General features: G+C 39.5%; 1 protein-coding gene across 1 annotated transcript in view; it reads right to left on the reverse strand.

The window, feature by feature from the left end:
• Positions 1-18,151, reverse strand: part of FSTL4 (follistatin like 4) — an 856,236-nt gene that overhangs the window by 67,962 nt on the left and 770,123 nt on the right. Inside the window, exon 8 of the mRNA XM_036752996.1 lies at positions 1,159-1,320. Coding sequence (XP_036608891.1) covers positions 1,159-1,320 — 162 coding nt within the window. The remainder of the gene's footprint in view (positions 1-1,158; positions 1,321-18,151) is intronic.

The raw sequence follows: 18,151 nt of genomic DNA on the forward strand, positions 1-18,151 counted from the left end.
TAAAGGGGACCTCAGAGGAGTCATTTAAAAATCACACAACTGAGCTCATGGAGGTTAAAAGTGACTTGCCCAAGGTCACATAGGTAGTAAGCATCAGATTTGAAATTTTAAACCAGGTCCTCAGGTCTGGTCCTTCCACTGTACCACATGGCCTTATTATGTCACATTTGAAAATTCAAGATTGGCCTCTCAATTTGGCTATTAGTTATTCAAAATCATTATGGCTGGGAACTACAAGGATGCACCAGCTCAACTTGCCAACAGACATTTACAGAAGGTAGTTTTCAGATGTTAGCCAGAGGAATATGGTAAACAATGTGGCAAATCATGCTCACACATTCTTATTCAAATACAGGGTCACATTAGAAGGTGTCTTCCTCTTTTCAGAGGTGCTAGCTGTTATCCTGTGCTATTAGAAGATATTCTTTTAAATCTCATTTGCATACTTCTGTACCCAGCCACCATCCCTTGCAATAAATATTTTAAAAAGAGAAAAAAAAATTGTTCAGCAAAACCAACCAGTACACCAATGGTGTATGACAGTAAAAGAATATTCCATATCCCTAGTCTTCTATCTCTTTATAGAGAGTTTGGGGGATGCATTTACTCAACTCTTCTGGGGAGTCAAGCTTAACCTCACCAGAAGCATGAGGTGTAGCCATCTGCCATCTAGTTATTTTCCTATGTAAGAGAAAACCATACTGTTTAAGATCAATTTTTTTCCAACAAAAAAAGCAAAAGCTTTTCTTTAAAATTGTTTTACATATTGTTACAAAGTATTGGGTTTTTTTTTTTTTGCAACAGGAAACTTGAAATTTAGGTAAGGGAAACACAGGCATAATGGTAGGGGAATCCATTGGAGTGTTTTTTAATAGCTCGGTTATGAAATATTTGCTAATGAAGCAGAAGCTTTTCCACTATCTTACTCTCACCCTGTGACATAGACCCTTTCCCCAATTTATCTGGGAATGACCAAGAAAACTTCCCAACAGTACAGCTGAGATTGTTATCTAGCCTGGACTTCGTAAAAAATTGGAAGGCCTGACATTTATTCATTTCGAACTTATGAACTTTAAAAAAAGGTTTTTTCCTACGTAGAGGGTACTGTAGCTTGTACCCAACCATAAAGGACATACACAAGCCTTGGCTGGTTCTTACCAATGAGAGAGAGCTGCTTAGACAGTTTAGGTCCAACATCCATGCCATTTTTTAGCCAGGTAATTCTTGGGGTAGGAATGCCTTCTGCATGGCATTTCAGACTGGCTGAGACTCCAGGTTCCTGGGCCTGAGTTTCTGGGTAAACACGGATGACTGGAGGCACTGTGGAAGATAAACATGGGATCTTAATGAGCCAACTGGTCAGGGACATGCTCTCATGTGGCTTTTTAATTTTGATACACTGTCTAACCCTCCTGGTCTTGCAGGGCGTATGTGAAAAGCAATATAAGAATTTTATTATGAAGCTAAAAAGACAACTAGACAAACTACTTTGATTCCAGAAGACAGCATAAAATCTTCAGATTTAGATACATATCTTTCAAGGGAAGATGTTAAGACATGCTAACATGTAGTGGGAGGGGCATTGGTTCACAACCTTACAGATATCAAAATCAGGGTCACCAAATCTCTAAAGTCAGGTCTCCCAGAATCCTTCAGAAAAGGCTTACTAGGCTCATCAACTGGAAGGCTCCTGGAATAGAAGCTCCCAGCACTAGTAACAACTCTGTGGCCTAGTAATCATTTTCTCCACCCCCTACTCACTTCAGAACCCAAACCTGAACTGGAAGATACGTGGCAGCTGAAAATGCTAATGAAATCCTGAGGTGCATTGAGGTCCAAGCCTTCAAAGAATAAGGAGGATATAGTCCTTGTGTACTCTGTTTTGATCAGATCACATCCAGATGATTATACTGGGATCTGAGATCCACTGTTAAAGGACAATGCGTAGCTGGAGAATTTACAAAGGAGGGCAAGCAGAGTGGAGAAAGACCTTGAACTGAAGCCAGATAAAGATTGGTTTCAGCATCTTGAAGAGAAGACTCAAGGGGAACTTGGCTTGGCTTTCAAGTATTTGAATGTTTATTATCTGGAAGAAGGATTTAAATTTATAGGTTCATAAATGTAGGGTTGGAAGGAACCTCAAAAATCACGTACTTCAACCCCTGTATTTTAAAAATGGAGAACACTTTTGGGCACAGTTCCAAATCACTTTCCAGAATCACTGTACCAATTCACAATTATATTAATGATGAATTAATATGCTTGTTTTCTTGAAGTCCCTCCAACATTTGTCCTTTTCTCTTTCTTTCTTTTTTTCTTCTAATCAACTTTGTCAATCTGATAGGAACCTCAGAGTTGCTTTAATTTTCATTTTTCTAATGATAAGTGGGTTGGATCTTTTTTTTTTCACATGACTATTGATAACTTGGATTTCTCCCCTTGGGAACTGTCTGTTCATATCCTTGGATTAGTCATTAATTGGGAAATGGTATTTTCTTATAAATTTGAATCAGTTCTTATATATCTTGGAAATGAGATCTTCATCTGAGAAATTTGCTAAAAATATTTTTCCCCTCTTTAACTGTTTTCCTTCTAATCCTATCATTGCTTTTTTTTGGGGGGGGTTGCATGAACCTTTTAAATTTCATATCATTACAATTGTCCATTTTCTCTTCTATAATCCTTTTCTCTGTCTCCTCTGTAGACACAAACAACTTCTACTCACAGATTTGAGAGTTAATTTCTTTTTATATGTTTATGTTGTGGCCTTTTATATCTAAGCCTCATATCCGTTGGGAGCTTACTTTGGTGTGAGTTGTATTTGATGTATTTGGTGGGCGGTGTTGATCAATTTAAACCTAATTGTTGCCAGATTCCATTTTTTTCCCTAGTAATCTTTACGGTTGTATTTGGAAGTTTTAGGTTTATTGAACACTAGACTACTAGAGTCATTTGCTTCCATATATTATATTCCTAATCTGTTCCACTGATCAAATGTCCTATCATTCTGATCACCTGAATTGTTTTGATAACTACTTCTTTGTAGTGTAATTTGAGATATGGAATTACTTTTGCTTCCTTCTAACATTTTTCATTATTTGCCTTCAGATCCTTGACCTTCTGTACCCTCAGGTGAAATTTGTTATTATGTTTTCTAACTATATAAAGCAGATCTTTGGTAGCATGATTTTTATGGCACTGAATAAGTACATTAATATAGGCAACATTGCCATTTTTATTATATTGGCTAAGTTTACCCATGACTAATTAATATTTCTCCAATTATTTAGATCTCTGTTTCATTAAAGTGCTTTTTGTTGTATTCATGTAGCTGCTGCGTGTCTTGGAAGGAACACTCCCAAGTGTTTCATATTTTTGAAGTTATTTTAAATGGATTTTTTTCTCCTTCCTCCTGCTTGGTTTTGTTAGTAACATACAGAAATGCTGATGTTGTATGTGGAATCATTTTCTGTCCTGCAACTTTTTTCAGCTTATTCCAATTTATTTCAGCTTATTTTTTTAGTTGATTCTCTAGGGTTCTCTAAGTAAACCATCATAAAATCTATGAAGAGCAATACAACTTGGATTTCAGCGCAGGCCCTAGTATGCTAAATCCAGCACTTTTTCCACTCTTCCATAGTGAAAGTTAACTGGATTACAGGAAGTAAATTCGGCAGTTTTGGTATCTACACTATTCCTAGCTGACTTCATTACTCTATCCATAAAGACAAAATACTTCCATACCTCTAAATATTTAATACTGCTCATCTCTCAGGGAGAAAGAGTAAGAACAACTGAAATGTATTTCTTCTGAATGTATCAAATACAGATGAATTATTTGTTATGGGAAAGCAATTGGAGGGGGGTTTAATTTCTCCCAGGACCTTCTTAATGAAGCAAATTTCTTGTAACAGAAGTTCAAGAAAAACAGATTCCTCCAATGTCTGTACACAAAAATATATATGTCTCATTGTGAACCTTAACTCCATCATCCCTGTTATAGACAGCATGTTTCATCTTCAGTATTTTGGAGTCATTAGTGGTCACGGTACTGATTCTAGTACTTATAGCTTTCCAAGTTGTTCATTTTTACCGCACTGTGACATCGTATAAATTGTTCTAGTTCTTCTCATTTCATTCTTCATTAGTCCTTGAAAAGTTCATTTTTCTAATATTGATGCTGTAGGTTAAATTGGTCTTCTGTTTCTGCTCACTTCAGGCTGGCTGAAGTTCTAACCCCATACTATCAAAATGGTGGAAAACAGGTACCTTTTCCATGCAAGGAGGCAAGAGGTCAGACGTACTGCTACGGTGGTATTATTACCTCAAATGAATTCATTGATTTTTTAATCATTAAAGCATTCATTCATTTTGTTATGAGAAAAATCTATCCCTTGCTACTCTGCTTTTGAAAATATTGCTCTCTCTACCATCTGTCCCTCCATAAACTCCCAGGCAGGGAATATTTTATTTTGGTTTTTGTATCCCCAGTATGTGGCACACAGTAAGCATTTAATGAATGCTTAGTTAGTTGAGTTGTCTTCCATCTGACACAATTGGATATGGAGCACCAAATGAGAGCAGGAATGAGTGTAAACATGGAACAACCTGACATTAATCCACAATCTCTTTCTCTTTCTTGTCTTGTCTTTTCTTGTCTTGTCTTTTCCTGAGAAGCTCCACTGGCATTTGGAAATAATTCAGGATCTAGAAAGAAAATCCTGGTCTCTCTCACAGGTGAGCTAGAAATTGGAGTCATGCCTATAGATGATGCATAAACTCTGACCTCTGGCCTACTCCCATTGGAAAAGTATCTGTTTCTCACCCATATGGGTAGAATGGGGCTAGGACTTCAGCCAGAGTGAAGTGAGCAGGAACAAAAGACGCATATATACTATATTATTAATATTAGACAAATGAACTTTTCAAGGACTAATGAAGAATGAAATGAGCAGGACTAGAACAATTTATATGATGTTGTAGCATTATAGAGATGAACAACTTAGAAAGCTATAGGAACTAGGATCAGCACGATGACCATTCATGATTCCAAAGTACTGATGATGAAACATGCTGTCTGTAAAAGGGATGATGGATTTAGGGCTCAGAATGAGACATGTATATTTTTGTGTACAGATATTGGGGGAATGTTTTACTTTACTGTGTACATTTAGTGCAAGAAATTTGCTTTCTTTTTTTTTAAAATGGACTAGGGATGGAAGGGGAAGAAAAAAGAATGGTTTATTTTATTTTTTCTTGGTTTATTACTTTGTTGATAGTCTAGGCTTAAGAAAATGATAGAGAAAATATTAATAATGCAAATTAAGCCTGCATTATCATGCATGGATTTGCTTATTTTTAAATTTTTCCTCCAATTACGTGTCAAGATAATTTTAGCATTTGTTTTTACAAGATTTCATGTTCCAAATTTTCTCTCCTTCCTTCCCTCCCCTCCTCTCTTCTGAAAATGGTAGGCAATTTGATATAGGTTATTCATGTGCTATCATGTAAAACATATTTCCATATTAGTCACAGTTGTGAACGAAGAAACAGATAAAAAAGGAAATAAAAACATGAAAAAGAATAAAGTAAATGAAAAAAGTATGCTATGATATGTATTCAGAGTCCAACAGTTCTTTGTCTGGATGTGGACAGCATTTGCCTTTGTGAGTCCTTTGTATTTGTCTTGGATCATTGTCTTTCTGAGAAAAGCTGGGTCATTCATAGCTGATCATCCACACAATATTGCTGATACTGTATAAATTTTTTCCTGGCCCTGCTCATTTCACTTGCATCACTTCTTACAAGTCTTTCCAAGTTTTTCTGAAATCTGCCTGTTCATTTCTTATTGCACAATAGTATTCCATTACTTTCATATACCACAGCTTGTCCAGCCATTCCTTAGTTAATGGGTATCCCTTCAATTTCTAATATTTTGCCACTACAAAAAGGGCTGCTATAAATATTTTTACACATGTAGGTCCTTTCCCCTTTTTATGATCTCTTTGGGATACAGAACTAGTAGTGGTATTGCAGGATCAAAGGACATACACAGTTTGGTTGCTCTTTGGGCATAGTTCCAAATTGTTCTCCAGAATGTTTGGATCAGTTTACAACACCACAAACAATGCATTAGGGTCCTCATTTCCCCACATCATCTGCAACATTTATCATTTTCCTTTTTTTAAATCATGGTCAATCTGATAGCTGTGAGGTGGTACCTCAGGGTTATTTAAATTTGCATTTTTCTAATCAAAAGTGATTTAAAACACTTCTCCTTATGACTATAGATAATTTTGATTTCTTCATCTGAAAACTATCTGTTCATATCCTTTGACCATTTATCAATTGGGGAATGGCTTGTGTTCTTATAAATTTGACTCAATTCTCTATATATTTGAGAAATGAGGCCTTTAAAAGAGACACTTGCTGTGATTGTTTACCAGCTTTATGCTTTCCTTCTAATCTTGATTGCATTGGTTTTGTTTGTTCAAAAGCTTTTTAATTTAATATAATCAAAATTATTTATTTTACATTTTGTAATCCTCTCTCTCTCTTGTTTGGTCATAGACCTGGTCATTCTTTAAGAATTTGGTTGCTATAACACTTGGTGCATATGTTTAATATTGGTATTACTTCATTGTCTATGGTACTTTTTAGCAAGATGTAGTGTCCTTTCTTATCTCTTGTAATTAGGTCTATTTTTGCTTTTATTTTGTCTGAGATAGAATTGCTACACCTGGGTTTTTTTCAGCTGAAGTATAATAGATTTTGCTCTAGCCCCTTACCTTTATTCTGTATGTGTGTCTTTCTGCTTCAAGTTTTTGTTCGCCTCTGCTATCTGCTTCTGTTTTATGGGAGAGGTATTCACATTCACAGTTACTATTACTCTGTATTTCTCTTCATTCTATTTTTCCTTCTATTTGTCTTCTTTCTCCTTTTACCCTTTTCCTCCTTGAGCGTTTTGCTTCTGTCTACTGACTCCCTTGATCTGTACTCCCTTCTGTCAGTCCCCCCTGCCCCACCTTTACTTGATTTCCCTTCTTACTTTCCTGTCATGTAGGATAGATTTCTATATTCAATTTACTGTGTATATTATTCCCTCTTTGAGCCAATACTGATGAGAGTAAGGTTCAAGCAATGCCCCTTGCCCACCCTCCCATTTTTCCTTCTACTCTAATAGGTTTTTTGCTCCTCTTCATGTTAAATAATTTGCCCCATTTTACCTCTCCTTCCTTCTGTAACCAGTGTACTTCTCTTTCTCATCCCTTAATTTTTTTTATGCCATTCCCTTAAATTTACCTTATATCTGTATCCTCTACATATATTCCTTCTAGCTGTACCATTGGTGGTACAATTTTTAAGAACTGCAAGTATCATCTTTCCATATAGGGACATAAACAATTTAGCTCCAATGATTCCCATAAGTTTTCTTTTCCCTTTGTAGACCTATTTTGGGTCTTGATACAGGATTTTTTGTTCAATTCTGGTCTTCTCCTTACAAAAGCTTGAAATCCTTCTATTTCATAGGATGACCATTTATTCCTTTGAAGTATTATGCTTAATTTCACTGGGTAGGTGATTTTTGATTGTAGCCCTAGCTACTTTGCCTTCTGGAATATCATGTTCTATGACCTCCAATCCTTTAATGTTGCAACTGCTAAGTCTTGTGTAATCCTGATTGTGGCTCCCCAGTATTTGGATTGTTTCTTGTTGGCCATTTAAAGTATTTTATCCTTGACTTGATAGTTCTGTAATTTGGCTATAATGTTTCTTGGAGTTTTAATTTTAGGATCTCTTTCCTGAGGTGATCAATGGATTCTTTCAATACCTACTTTGCTCTTTGGGTCTAGGACAGGGCAGTTTTCCATGATAATTTCTTGAAAGATGATATCCAGTTCCACCTTTTGATTATGACTTTCAGGTAGTCCAACCATTCTGACATTGTCTCTCCTGGATCTATTTTCCAGGTCAATTGTTTTTCCAATGAGGTATTTTACATCTTCTATTTTTTCATTCTTTTGAATTTGTTTGATTGATTCTTGATGTCTCGTAGAGTCATTAGCTTCCACTTGCCCAATTCTAACTTTAAAGGAGTTGTTTTCCTCAGGTAGCTTTTGTACTTCCTTTTCCATTTGGCCAATTCTACTTTCTTTTTCCAAGCTGCTGACTCCTTTTTCATGATTTTCTTGTATCACTCTCATTTCTTTTCCCAGTTTCTCTTCTACCTGTTTTACATGATTTTTAGGCTCCTTTTTGAGCTCTTCCATGAGAAGAAATCTGGGCTTGAGACCACTTCCTGTTTCGATTTGGGGTTTCCCGCATAGGTGTTTTGACAATATCGTCCTCTTCTGAGTTTGTAGTCTTGATCTTCTCTGTCACCATAATAAATTTCTATGGTCAGATTCTTTTATTGTTGTTTTTTGCTTATCTTTTTCAGCCTTTTTCCTTTCTTTCAAATTTGAGCTCTGCTCCCAGGATGGAAGAGGCGCTATCTCAGGCTTCTTGTGCCAGAGGCTATAGGCCCTGGTTATTTATCCAGTGCTGCACTGATGGTGCCCTGACCTTGTGTCTGTGCTGTGCTGACAGAATGGATGGGAGGTAGCTGGCACTGCTGTAGGCTGTAGGAGTCTGACAGCTGACCTGGTGCTGAGCAGGGGTCCTAGTGCTGGTGTTTGGCATGGTGGGGTATTTCTGCATTTCCCTAGGGCTACACTGATTCTGGCCACTGGAGGTTGCTTGTTTTCCTGGGGCATTGCTGAAGCATATGATGATTCTCAGAGATGCAGCCTGCCTATTCTTCTGGCTATGCTGAGGCCCATGGGGGGGAGGGGTAAGGAGGGGTGGCTCCTGGTGTTGTTTTTTGCCTGCTTAACCATACTGGGCTCAGGCTTTCCCATTGGTTTGCTGAGGTGGAGCTTGTTGCTATCTTACTAGAATGCTTCCTGTACTGGACTGCGTTTCCCTTTTACCTGAGCAAGACAGACCTTTCTTGCTTATCTTCCAAGTTTCTTGGGCTAAAAGATTGTTTCACCCCATCTTTTTACTGGTTCTGCTGTTCTAGATCTGTTTTGCCTATTTTATGGTTGTTTGGAGGTGAATACGGTAGTGTTATGGCAATTTACTACTTATACTGCCATCTTGGCTCCTGGAAGTTTTGTGCATAGATTTGTTTATTTAAAAAAAAATAGACATTTGCAGAGGAATTTTGGATGTGAAATGTTGCATGAACATTTAGACGAGGTCACTGTATTATTAGTTCAAATTATCAATTGCACTTTGTTACAAGAGATCTCTCACATAATCTGAGTAATCTGTAAATTCTTGTTCAGGTAAAAACAAACGCCTTAATAAAACTGAAAATACAAAACCAGAAAGAACTCTGGCTCTACATTGGCTTCCAGGGTAAAAAGGTCGATATCATCATCATAAAGATTTGGGACTTTCTGATCTTTCCACAGGAAGTCTCAAGGCGTATTTTTTTTTTCTGAAGCCTATTCTCAAGCTTATTGCTCCTCCCCTCCACCCCATCATCACCAGTCTTCACTAATCCTCCATGTCTCCCAATTTACTGCAGTTGATCCAACCATCTCTGATAACCATTATCCCACATCACTCTTCCCTTTCAAGATTAAACTCCTCAGGAAAGTTGTCTACAATATATGTCTCTTTTCATTCTTTTCTAAATCTTGTCCAGTTTTGAATCCTATCTTTTCATTAATCTAAATTTGCTCTCTCCAAAGTTAACAATGATCTTTTGATTACCTAATCTAATCTTTTTTTCTGGATCCTCTGCAGCTTTTGACACAATGGATCACATCTTCTCTTGGATAATCTCTTCCCTAGGTTTTTTGATAGGGCTCTCCTGATCCTCCTTCTACCTGACTGACTGCTCCTCTTCAGTCTTCTTTGCTGAACTTTCAGCTAGGTCATGCTTAATAAATGTGGGTAACCCATAGGAGTCTATCCTGGGTCCTTTTCTCTTCTCATTCAATATTTGATTTAGTGATCTCATATGGCCCAAAGCATTCAATTATCATCTCTAGGAAGATTCAATTACTATCTACATGCAATCAATCAATACTTATTAAGTACCAGCAATGAGCCAGGCACTCTGTTAAACCTGGGGGGATATAAAAAGAAGCAAAAGACAGTCTCTGCCCTCAAGGAGTTTATAATATAATAGTGGAGACAACACTCAAACGGATATATACAAAGTAAGCTATTTACAGGTTAAATAGGAAATAACAGAGAGAAGACACTGTAATTAGGAGGAGTTGGTGAAGGCTTACTGTAAGAAGATGGGATTTTAATTGGAACTTAAAGGCAGCTGGGAGGTCTGTAGTCTGATTTGAGGAAGGAGAGCATTCCAGGAATGGGGCATAGGCAGAGTAAATTCTAGGAGCTGAGAAATAGAGCATCTTGTTCTTGAGACAGCCAGGAGGCCAGTGTTATTGGATTAAAGTGTACATTTTGGGGAGCAAGGTATAAGAAGACTGGAAAGGTAGGAGAGGGCTAGGTTATGAAAGGCTTTGAATGCCAGAGTATTTTGTATTTGTTCCTAGAGGCAATAGAAGCCAAAGGAGTTATTGAGTTTGTGTATGTGTGGGACTGGGAGGGGAAGGGGTGGTGGTGGTGTGCATGATGTAATTGGATCTGCACTTTAGGAAAATCACTTTAGTAGCTGACACTGGCTTGGAGTTGGGGAGTGACTTGAGGCAGGCAGACCCACCAATAGGCTATTGTAGTAGTTCAGGTGTGAGGTGATAAGGACTTGCACCAGAGTGGTGGCAGTGTCACAAGAGAGAAGGGGATGTGATGGAGAGATGTTGCAAAGGGGAGCAAGGGTAAAATAGTAAGCTTGGTGTCAAACTCATTAAGGAAGGAAGAGGAATGACTGGGAATGTGCGGACAATTGCTACCAGGATTTTGATTGAATAGCATGGCCCTCAGAGGAAGAGAGATTACTGAGTGATAGAGGTAAGGGTGGAATCTTGAAGTAACATTAGGAAGCAGGGAGTGTTCTAATTCCCCTGCCATGACCAGTTAGCCAAGGAGAATGAGTGAAAGTGCAGCCAGTGTTGGAAAGGGTGTCCAGGGAGGCTGTGTCATCGGGGTGAAGCCAAGTTTCAATAAGAGCTAGTAGATGGAAGGAGTGGTAGAGGATTAGATTTAAGATGAAGGGAAGTTTGTTGCTTATGCAACAGGCATTCCAGAGAGTACAGTGGAAGGGTTGGGTGGAATTGGGATGAGAATTTAAGATGGGAGGGTTAAGGGGGCTGAGAGTGAGAAATGCAATGGGAGTGTGCAACGAGCTTTGGATGATGATCTACAGGAGCTCAGTCATTGAGATGTGAAGAGAATGACCGGGTGAAATGAATGAAAATATTTATCACTGAGTAGAGGGTGCCTCTACCCTCAAAAGACAGGCACAACAGGAGATGGGAGGCCTGCAGGTAACTGGGACATTGGGATGGCAGCAGGAGATGGGAGATGCCTTATGCTGGTACAGATGGGAATGGTTGCTGTGCGGCAGATGGAAGACACCCAGGCTGGCCCCTAGAAGCCTTCCCTCAGATCAGTTTATCTAGCCCTACCCTGATCACCAACCCTGTATCATCAACTGCCTCCAAAAATATCTATAAATGCATTCTTAGAGATGACTTTAATTACAAAGAAAATCTCATTATATACAACCTAATAGTCCCATGGCTCAATGTGTCTAGTACCTGAAAAAGTAAAAAATAGAAGTTAACTCTCAGGTGTGTAGTTGTAGAAAGCTAACTATGCTTTAAATCTATTTAAAGATATATGCCTTGTATACAGTATGGACCTAATAAGTAATAGTGAAAATAAGCATAGTGAAGCAAATAAATGTACATATCTGCCACGTAAAAATGTTTGTCTCATTCTGCATTTCATGTACATTAATTCTCTGTCAGCAGGTGTTCATCATCAGTCTTCCGGGATCATGGTAAGTCATTGTACTGTTCAGAGTTCTTGAGGTTTCCAAAGTTTTCTTAGATAACAATAACAGCCTCCGGGCTGCTTTTCCTGTCTCTGGATTCAGTCCTCCACAATCTACCCTTCATACACTCAGTCAAATAATTTTCTCCAAAGCTCCCTTGCTCAGAAGACACCACTGGTTCTTTTGCTTCTTAAGTGAGATATAAAATCAATACCCAAGCTTTCAAGGCCCTTCATCAAACTGCTCCAACATACAAACCTTGTAGCCCTACTTCACTCTAATTCTAGCCAACTGGACCACTTACCATTTTGTTTTTGTCATATTATTTACCATCTCTGTGCCTCTTGTGTGCTGTCCTCCATTGCTGAATTTGTCACCATTTCTCCAGCTATTAACATGATTCCCTTGCTTCAAGTTCAAATAGGCAGCTGGCAATGTGAGACAGGAGCCAAGGGCTGCTGTGTTCTCTGGGCTCTGTGATGCTGCAGGTGTATCAAAGTCACTGAAGACACATTTATCTAGTATTCTGAGGGGCAGCCCTGCAAATGCAGTTAAATCTTTCCTGATGCTAGGGGAGAAGAAGATGCCCAGACCAAAATCACAAGTGTCTGCAAATTTCAGGCTTGTCTGAATAAACTGGAGATGTTTCATTCTGTGGTCAATGATTGCATAGGAAGCTTCTTTCCCACTGTGGGAAACCTGTGCAAGTATGCCCTCTTCTAATTAGTGCACCTAGGGGTAAGGAATGTACTCTAGAACACAGAGCAGGGAGTAGTATCATAATTCAGAAGGTACTTGTGTGGATGATGACTGTGGGGCAACAAATTCAGTCTGTTACTCTGGACAGTTTGGGGATAGGTGCAGAGAGGTAGAACAGGAGAAGTAAGGAAGCCAGAGGAAGGGGAGAAGATTGAAGATATCTAGAGCCAATAGGAAAAATCCAGGCTGGTGGAGTACTCAGGGGACATTAAAGATGAAAAGAGAGACAAGGACGAAACCTATGTGGCTGTTAACATGAAACAACAGTTATGAGCCAATCCACTTAATCATCAGTTGCAGAGAGTCACAAAGGAGAGAAATGTGGTCCTGTGGTTTTAGTTTGGCGGGGATGGGGACTTCTCCTTCACTGACTTTCTCATCTCATTGAGTTTGGGATACCAACTCCCAGACTGTAGCAGTGCTGACTATGACAGAATTATTTCACTCAGTTGGTCCAAAGTGAGTTACTGCCATTGCCAATCTCCTGGGTACTGCTCCACTATCATTATTACGTTGTTCCAATTATGGGAATGACTTGGCATAGTTGGTTCAATAGAAGAGGTTCCCCCAATATGAGACTGAGACAGTGGCATGATTCATAACCATTTGAGCAAACCTTCTGCCGGCCTTGCAGAGGAAGGAACTGAAAAGTTAGACCTATATGATTAATCTATTAAATTTAAAAGACCCATGACCTCCCCACAGCTCAGATGAGCAGCCATTCATCCCCTAAACAACAGGCTAATCTACCAAATCTGTTTATTACCCTGGCCCGGGCTTTGTCGACTGTAGTTCTTACTGGGTGACATATTTATGCTGCCTTTCACCTTGCAAGCTTCACATTGGGGAACGAGGAATGCATTGCCAAGAAAAGAGACTTGTGCCTTATATAGGTTTGCCTCTTTTAACCTGAAGGTTTTGTAAGTTTAAGAGAAAACAAATATGTTTCCTTGTAACACGTTAATTACAAAGAGGATTTTTAGTGGCATTATTAACATAAAGGAAAATGAAAGGAATAAGTGGCTCATATATAGTAGTTGAACAGTCACCATGTTGGAGGGGAAGAGAACAAATGTTAGTTATTCCTTTGTCACTTAGAAGACATGCCCTACCCACACTGTACTCAAGCACAGAACTAATGAAAACCTGGGGGAGGGGCGTGTGTGGATTTGCAAAGTGAAAAGCGGAAAAGTTTCCTCACCTTTTGTACCTTTAATAAATGAATTTTGCTAAATGAATTTTGTAATCAGGAGCTGAGTAAATCAGTCATTGGGTACATAGGAACTTTCTCTTTTAAAACAGAGTCAATCAGTGATGGAGTCACTTTTTTTTTCTGCCCATGGTGAGAGGCAAAGTTGGGCTGGGAAGGTACATTAGAGACCATTGAATCCAATGCCTTCATTTTAAAGCTGGGGATACTGAGAGCCAGAGAATCTGGGTTTGAATTTGTGTTTTAGAACTTGATTCTTGTGCTTTGGGAAAGTCACTCCCCTGATCATAGGAATACAGATGTTAGAGCTGGTATTAAGTAGAATTCCTTCATTTTACAGATGAGGAGATGGAGGCACAGAAAAGTTAAAATTCAACTCCAGACCTTTGGCTTCCTGTCCCCTCAGATTCCCAGATTCACAAGGCTGTCTCCCAACTCTCAGAACCTCCCTTTGCTCATCTATAAAGAGGTTAAGTGACATACCCATTATCAAATAGCAAGTCCTAGAGTAGGGACTTAAAACTTGGTGTCTTTTGACAAGTCTAAGGCTTTTTCCATTATTCTGTATGGCCTTTCCAATGAGAAAAATGATGCACTTTAATGTCACACAGCTTTGGAAGAGTTGAGATGGACTTGAACCCAGACCTTTTGACTACCAAGTTAAGTACACTTTCCATTTCATCATATTGTCTCCTCTAAATTAATTTGTGTTCCTGTCTTCTGTACCCTACCAAGCTTTGAGGGCAGGAACTAAGTCCTGTACTCATCTTTTTATCTATATAATATTTAGCAGGGTTGTCTTGCAAGTACATTTTACTCGGTAAATGCTTGTTAGTTTTGAATTTCTTTTCTATACTGTCACCTGATCCCTCTCAGCTTTAAAGGCATGGCCCAAGTCTACATCTTCTCTGAAGCATTCCTTGGTTACTGTACTCCAGATCTTATTGAATTCTTCCCTCTCTGAATTTCCCAAGCAGTGAGAATCTTCAGCTAGACTCTAGCTGAAAACAGTGACTCCATGCTTTACCACTGATGGACTCCTCCATATAAGGGAAAGTTCCTATGTACCCAAAGACTGGTTTACTCAGCTCCTGATTATAATCAGTTGAGCAAAATTCAGCTAACAAAGGTACAAAAGGTGAGGAAACTTTCCTAATTACAATGCCTTTTTGATAAATGGGGGATGGGGTGGGGAGAGGTGTCCACAGTCCAGGCTACCTGCTGATTGACTGACTTTAGGGTGGGGGAACCTTCTATTCAGTCCCATTAATCTGCCCAGCAACAATCATCAGATGGGTGTAGTTAGAGACCTAGAGCTTTGGCCTTTCAATCTGAGAGCCTGTTAAACTGCACACCTGCACCTTGGCCCATGTTTAAGCCTTTGGGACTGAAGAGCTGGGAAGCCATATGCTTGTGTGCAATAAAGCATGTAAAGCAACAAACTTCCTAACTTGTGATCTTTTGAGGGTTTATGTTCTTTCCTCGTATATCTATACTTTACAATCAAGCCTTGAATACAATACTGTCATATTTCTGTGAGGTAGCCTTGTCCCATCAGACTTCTCAAAGGCTGTATACAAGCATGTCTTACATCCTCTACAGGATTTAGCATGACTGGAGCATACAGTAGGCATATAACAATACCAGAATAACATTGGGCATGTAACTTCATCACTTATCCATAAAATGAGGAAATTAGACTAAATGACTTCTAAAGTTGCTTCTTAGCAATGCAAGGAATTCCTACTATTTGAAGGGCTTTCATGTGGAATGGGATTAAGCATAGACTCTAGGTCAGAGGGGGTAGAACAGTGGCAGGAAGGAAGGGAAGGGTGGAAGACACAAAGAAACAAATTTACTTTTGATGCCAGGAGAAAATTCCCAACAATTATGGTGGTCCATCAGTAGAATCGTTCTCTTGGGAGGTGATAGGTGCCCCATCAGTGGAGTTTTTTGAGAAAAGGATAGAATAGCATTTGTCTGTTAAGTTACAGTGTGCATTGTTTTCTGGGTATAGGATGGACCAGATGGCTAATGAGCTGTCTTCCAACTCTAAAATTCAAAGATTCTGTCTGTCCAGGTCATGCTCCTTTGGCCAAGTAGAGACTTCAAGCCTCTAGGGGCAGCTCCTTTGTGTGGACTCCAAAAATTCCCATGGGACTTAGAATTCTGAAGGTGCAGATTACTTTTCACAGGGCAGATATTCTGCTTTTCCAAATCTCAGGCCTGAGGTTAGTAGTGTTGGGAAATAAATTTTCTAAGAAGAGTTGAACTGCTTTTATCTCCCATTACACTGGTTTCTACTGAGTTTCTAAGGTAGCTCACAGATAAGAAAAGGATTAGGGCTTTACATCTTGTTTGATAGGGAAGGAGCCAGTTTAGATTAACCCTAGTTAGAGATATTCAGGCTAAATTCCATTCCCCACTAACCTTCTTCTCTGGCCCTCCCTGATGTGAACAAAAGATAAATATATAAGGACAAAATCAAGAACCATCAACTGTGAGGTCATTTCTAGGGGTCCCTGGACCTAGAATCCAGGACTCATATATTATGAGAATGGGGGACAGGACCTTGTATGTGTGAGGAAGCAGTTCAGCAATCTCTGTATACAGTGTATCGGAGGAATGGACAGGAGGGTGGGTTACAGGCCTGTAAGCAGGTAGGCTTATAATGATAGTAATAACACCTAAAATGTATATAGAGCTTACTATGTGCCAGATGCTGTGCTAAACACTTTAAAGTTGTTATCTTATTGGACCCTCACAGCAACCCTAGGAGGTAGGTGCTAGCACCTTCATTCTACATTTCCCTATTTAAAGGAAAACAGAGGTTAAGTGACTTGCTTAGAGTCGCACAGCCGGTAAGTATCTGAGGCCAGACTGAGCTCAGGTCTTCCTGACTCTAAGCCTGGCACTTTATCCACTGTGCTACCAACTGTCCCTGTAAATGAGGAGAAAAATGAAAAACAACTCGACAGGCAGAGACAAATTAGAGCTGTCCTCCCATAATTCACCCTCACAGGTCAAAAGGAGGCATGCAGAGGTTTTTAACCTGGGGTCCCTGAATGTTTTAATTTTTTGATGACTATATTTCACTTGAATTGTTTTCCTTTATATTCTCAGTTATTTTATGTACTTTAAAACATTATTCTGAAAAGAGGTCCGTAAGTTTTACCAGGCTGCCAAAGGGGTTCATGACACAGAAAAGGTTATAGTCTCTGACTTCCAACCTTCTGGTAATTTTTCAATGGGTAATAGCTACACAGACTACAGTATTATGTATAGAAAGCTGGCATAAGAGCAGAAATGTACTGGCTGCATAATCGCCATTAAGTCTCTTAACCTCCTGGTGCCCCAGGCAGCTAAGACAGTAAATAGTGGTAGAGTTGTTGATCAGCATTACATTCTAAATTCAGGTCCTCTAACCCCAAAGCAAGTAACCTTTGCCCTATACCATGTTGTGCTTCAGTAATTCTGTCCATTCTGACTTGGCAAGCACACCACCACCACCTCCCAGCAGATACCACTGGAGGCAACCAGGGTACAGAATGCAAGAATCCTAGGAATAGCAGTGCCCTCCTCGCTTTCTGCTCCCATCCCCTACCATCAGTCCCCCTCTCATTATTGCTCCCGCAGGGATGACCCAGGTAGCAAATTTTGTGGAGGATGCAACCTATCAACTGCCTTTGCACGGGCTATAACCATGTCCCCCTTCTCAGTAGCTATATCTCCTGAAGATTCAGCAAAGAAAGCTCTTGCCCAGAAAGTCCTAGGTTTTATCAAGAAAACCAACATTAATAAAGATGCATTATCATCACTTTGCTGTGACTGGCTGGGCCCTCATTGCCAGATCTCTCAGTTGAGAGGAGGAGCCAAGCTCCTCAGACTGAGGTAGTGCCTCATGCTTTCCATTTCCTATACCCTAAGGTATAGGAGGTTCCTCAAGGGTTCCTGCTAGGTGTCTTCTACCTGCTACAAAGTGCTTCCCTCTATGCAGGGAATATACCAATTCCTTCAGCCTCCTCAGGTGAGCGGACCGATTCCATTTCCTGGTGCCAGCCCAATTTCTCAACTTGGATTTGGAGTACCTCCAGTACAAAGAAGAGAAACTCTCCCTTTCACTTCTGGCCTTCCATCACCTTCTGCTCCTGTCCACTGAGGGAACAGGAAGAGGAAAGTTGGTGGTAAAAGAGACTCCTTTCTCCTAACTTCAA

The sequence above is a fragment of the Trichosurus vulpecula genome, chromosome 3 (genome assembly GCF_011100635.1).
Source record: "Trichosurus vulpecula isolate mTriVul1 chromosome 3, mTriVul1.pri, whole genome shotgun sequence".
NCBI lineage: Eukaryota > Metazoa > Chordata > Mammalia > Diprotodontia > Phalangeridae > Trichosurus > Trichosurus vulpecula.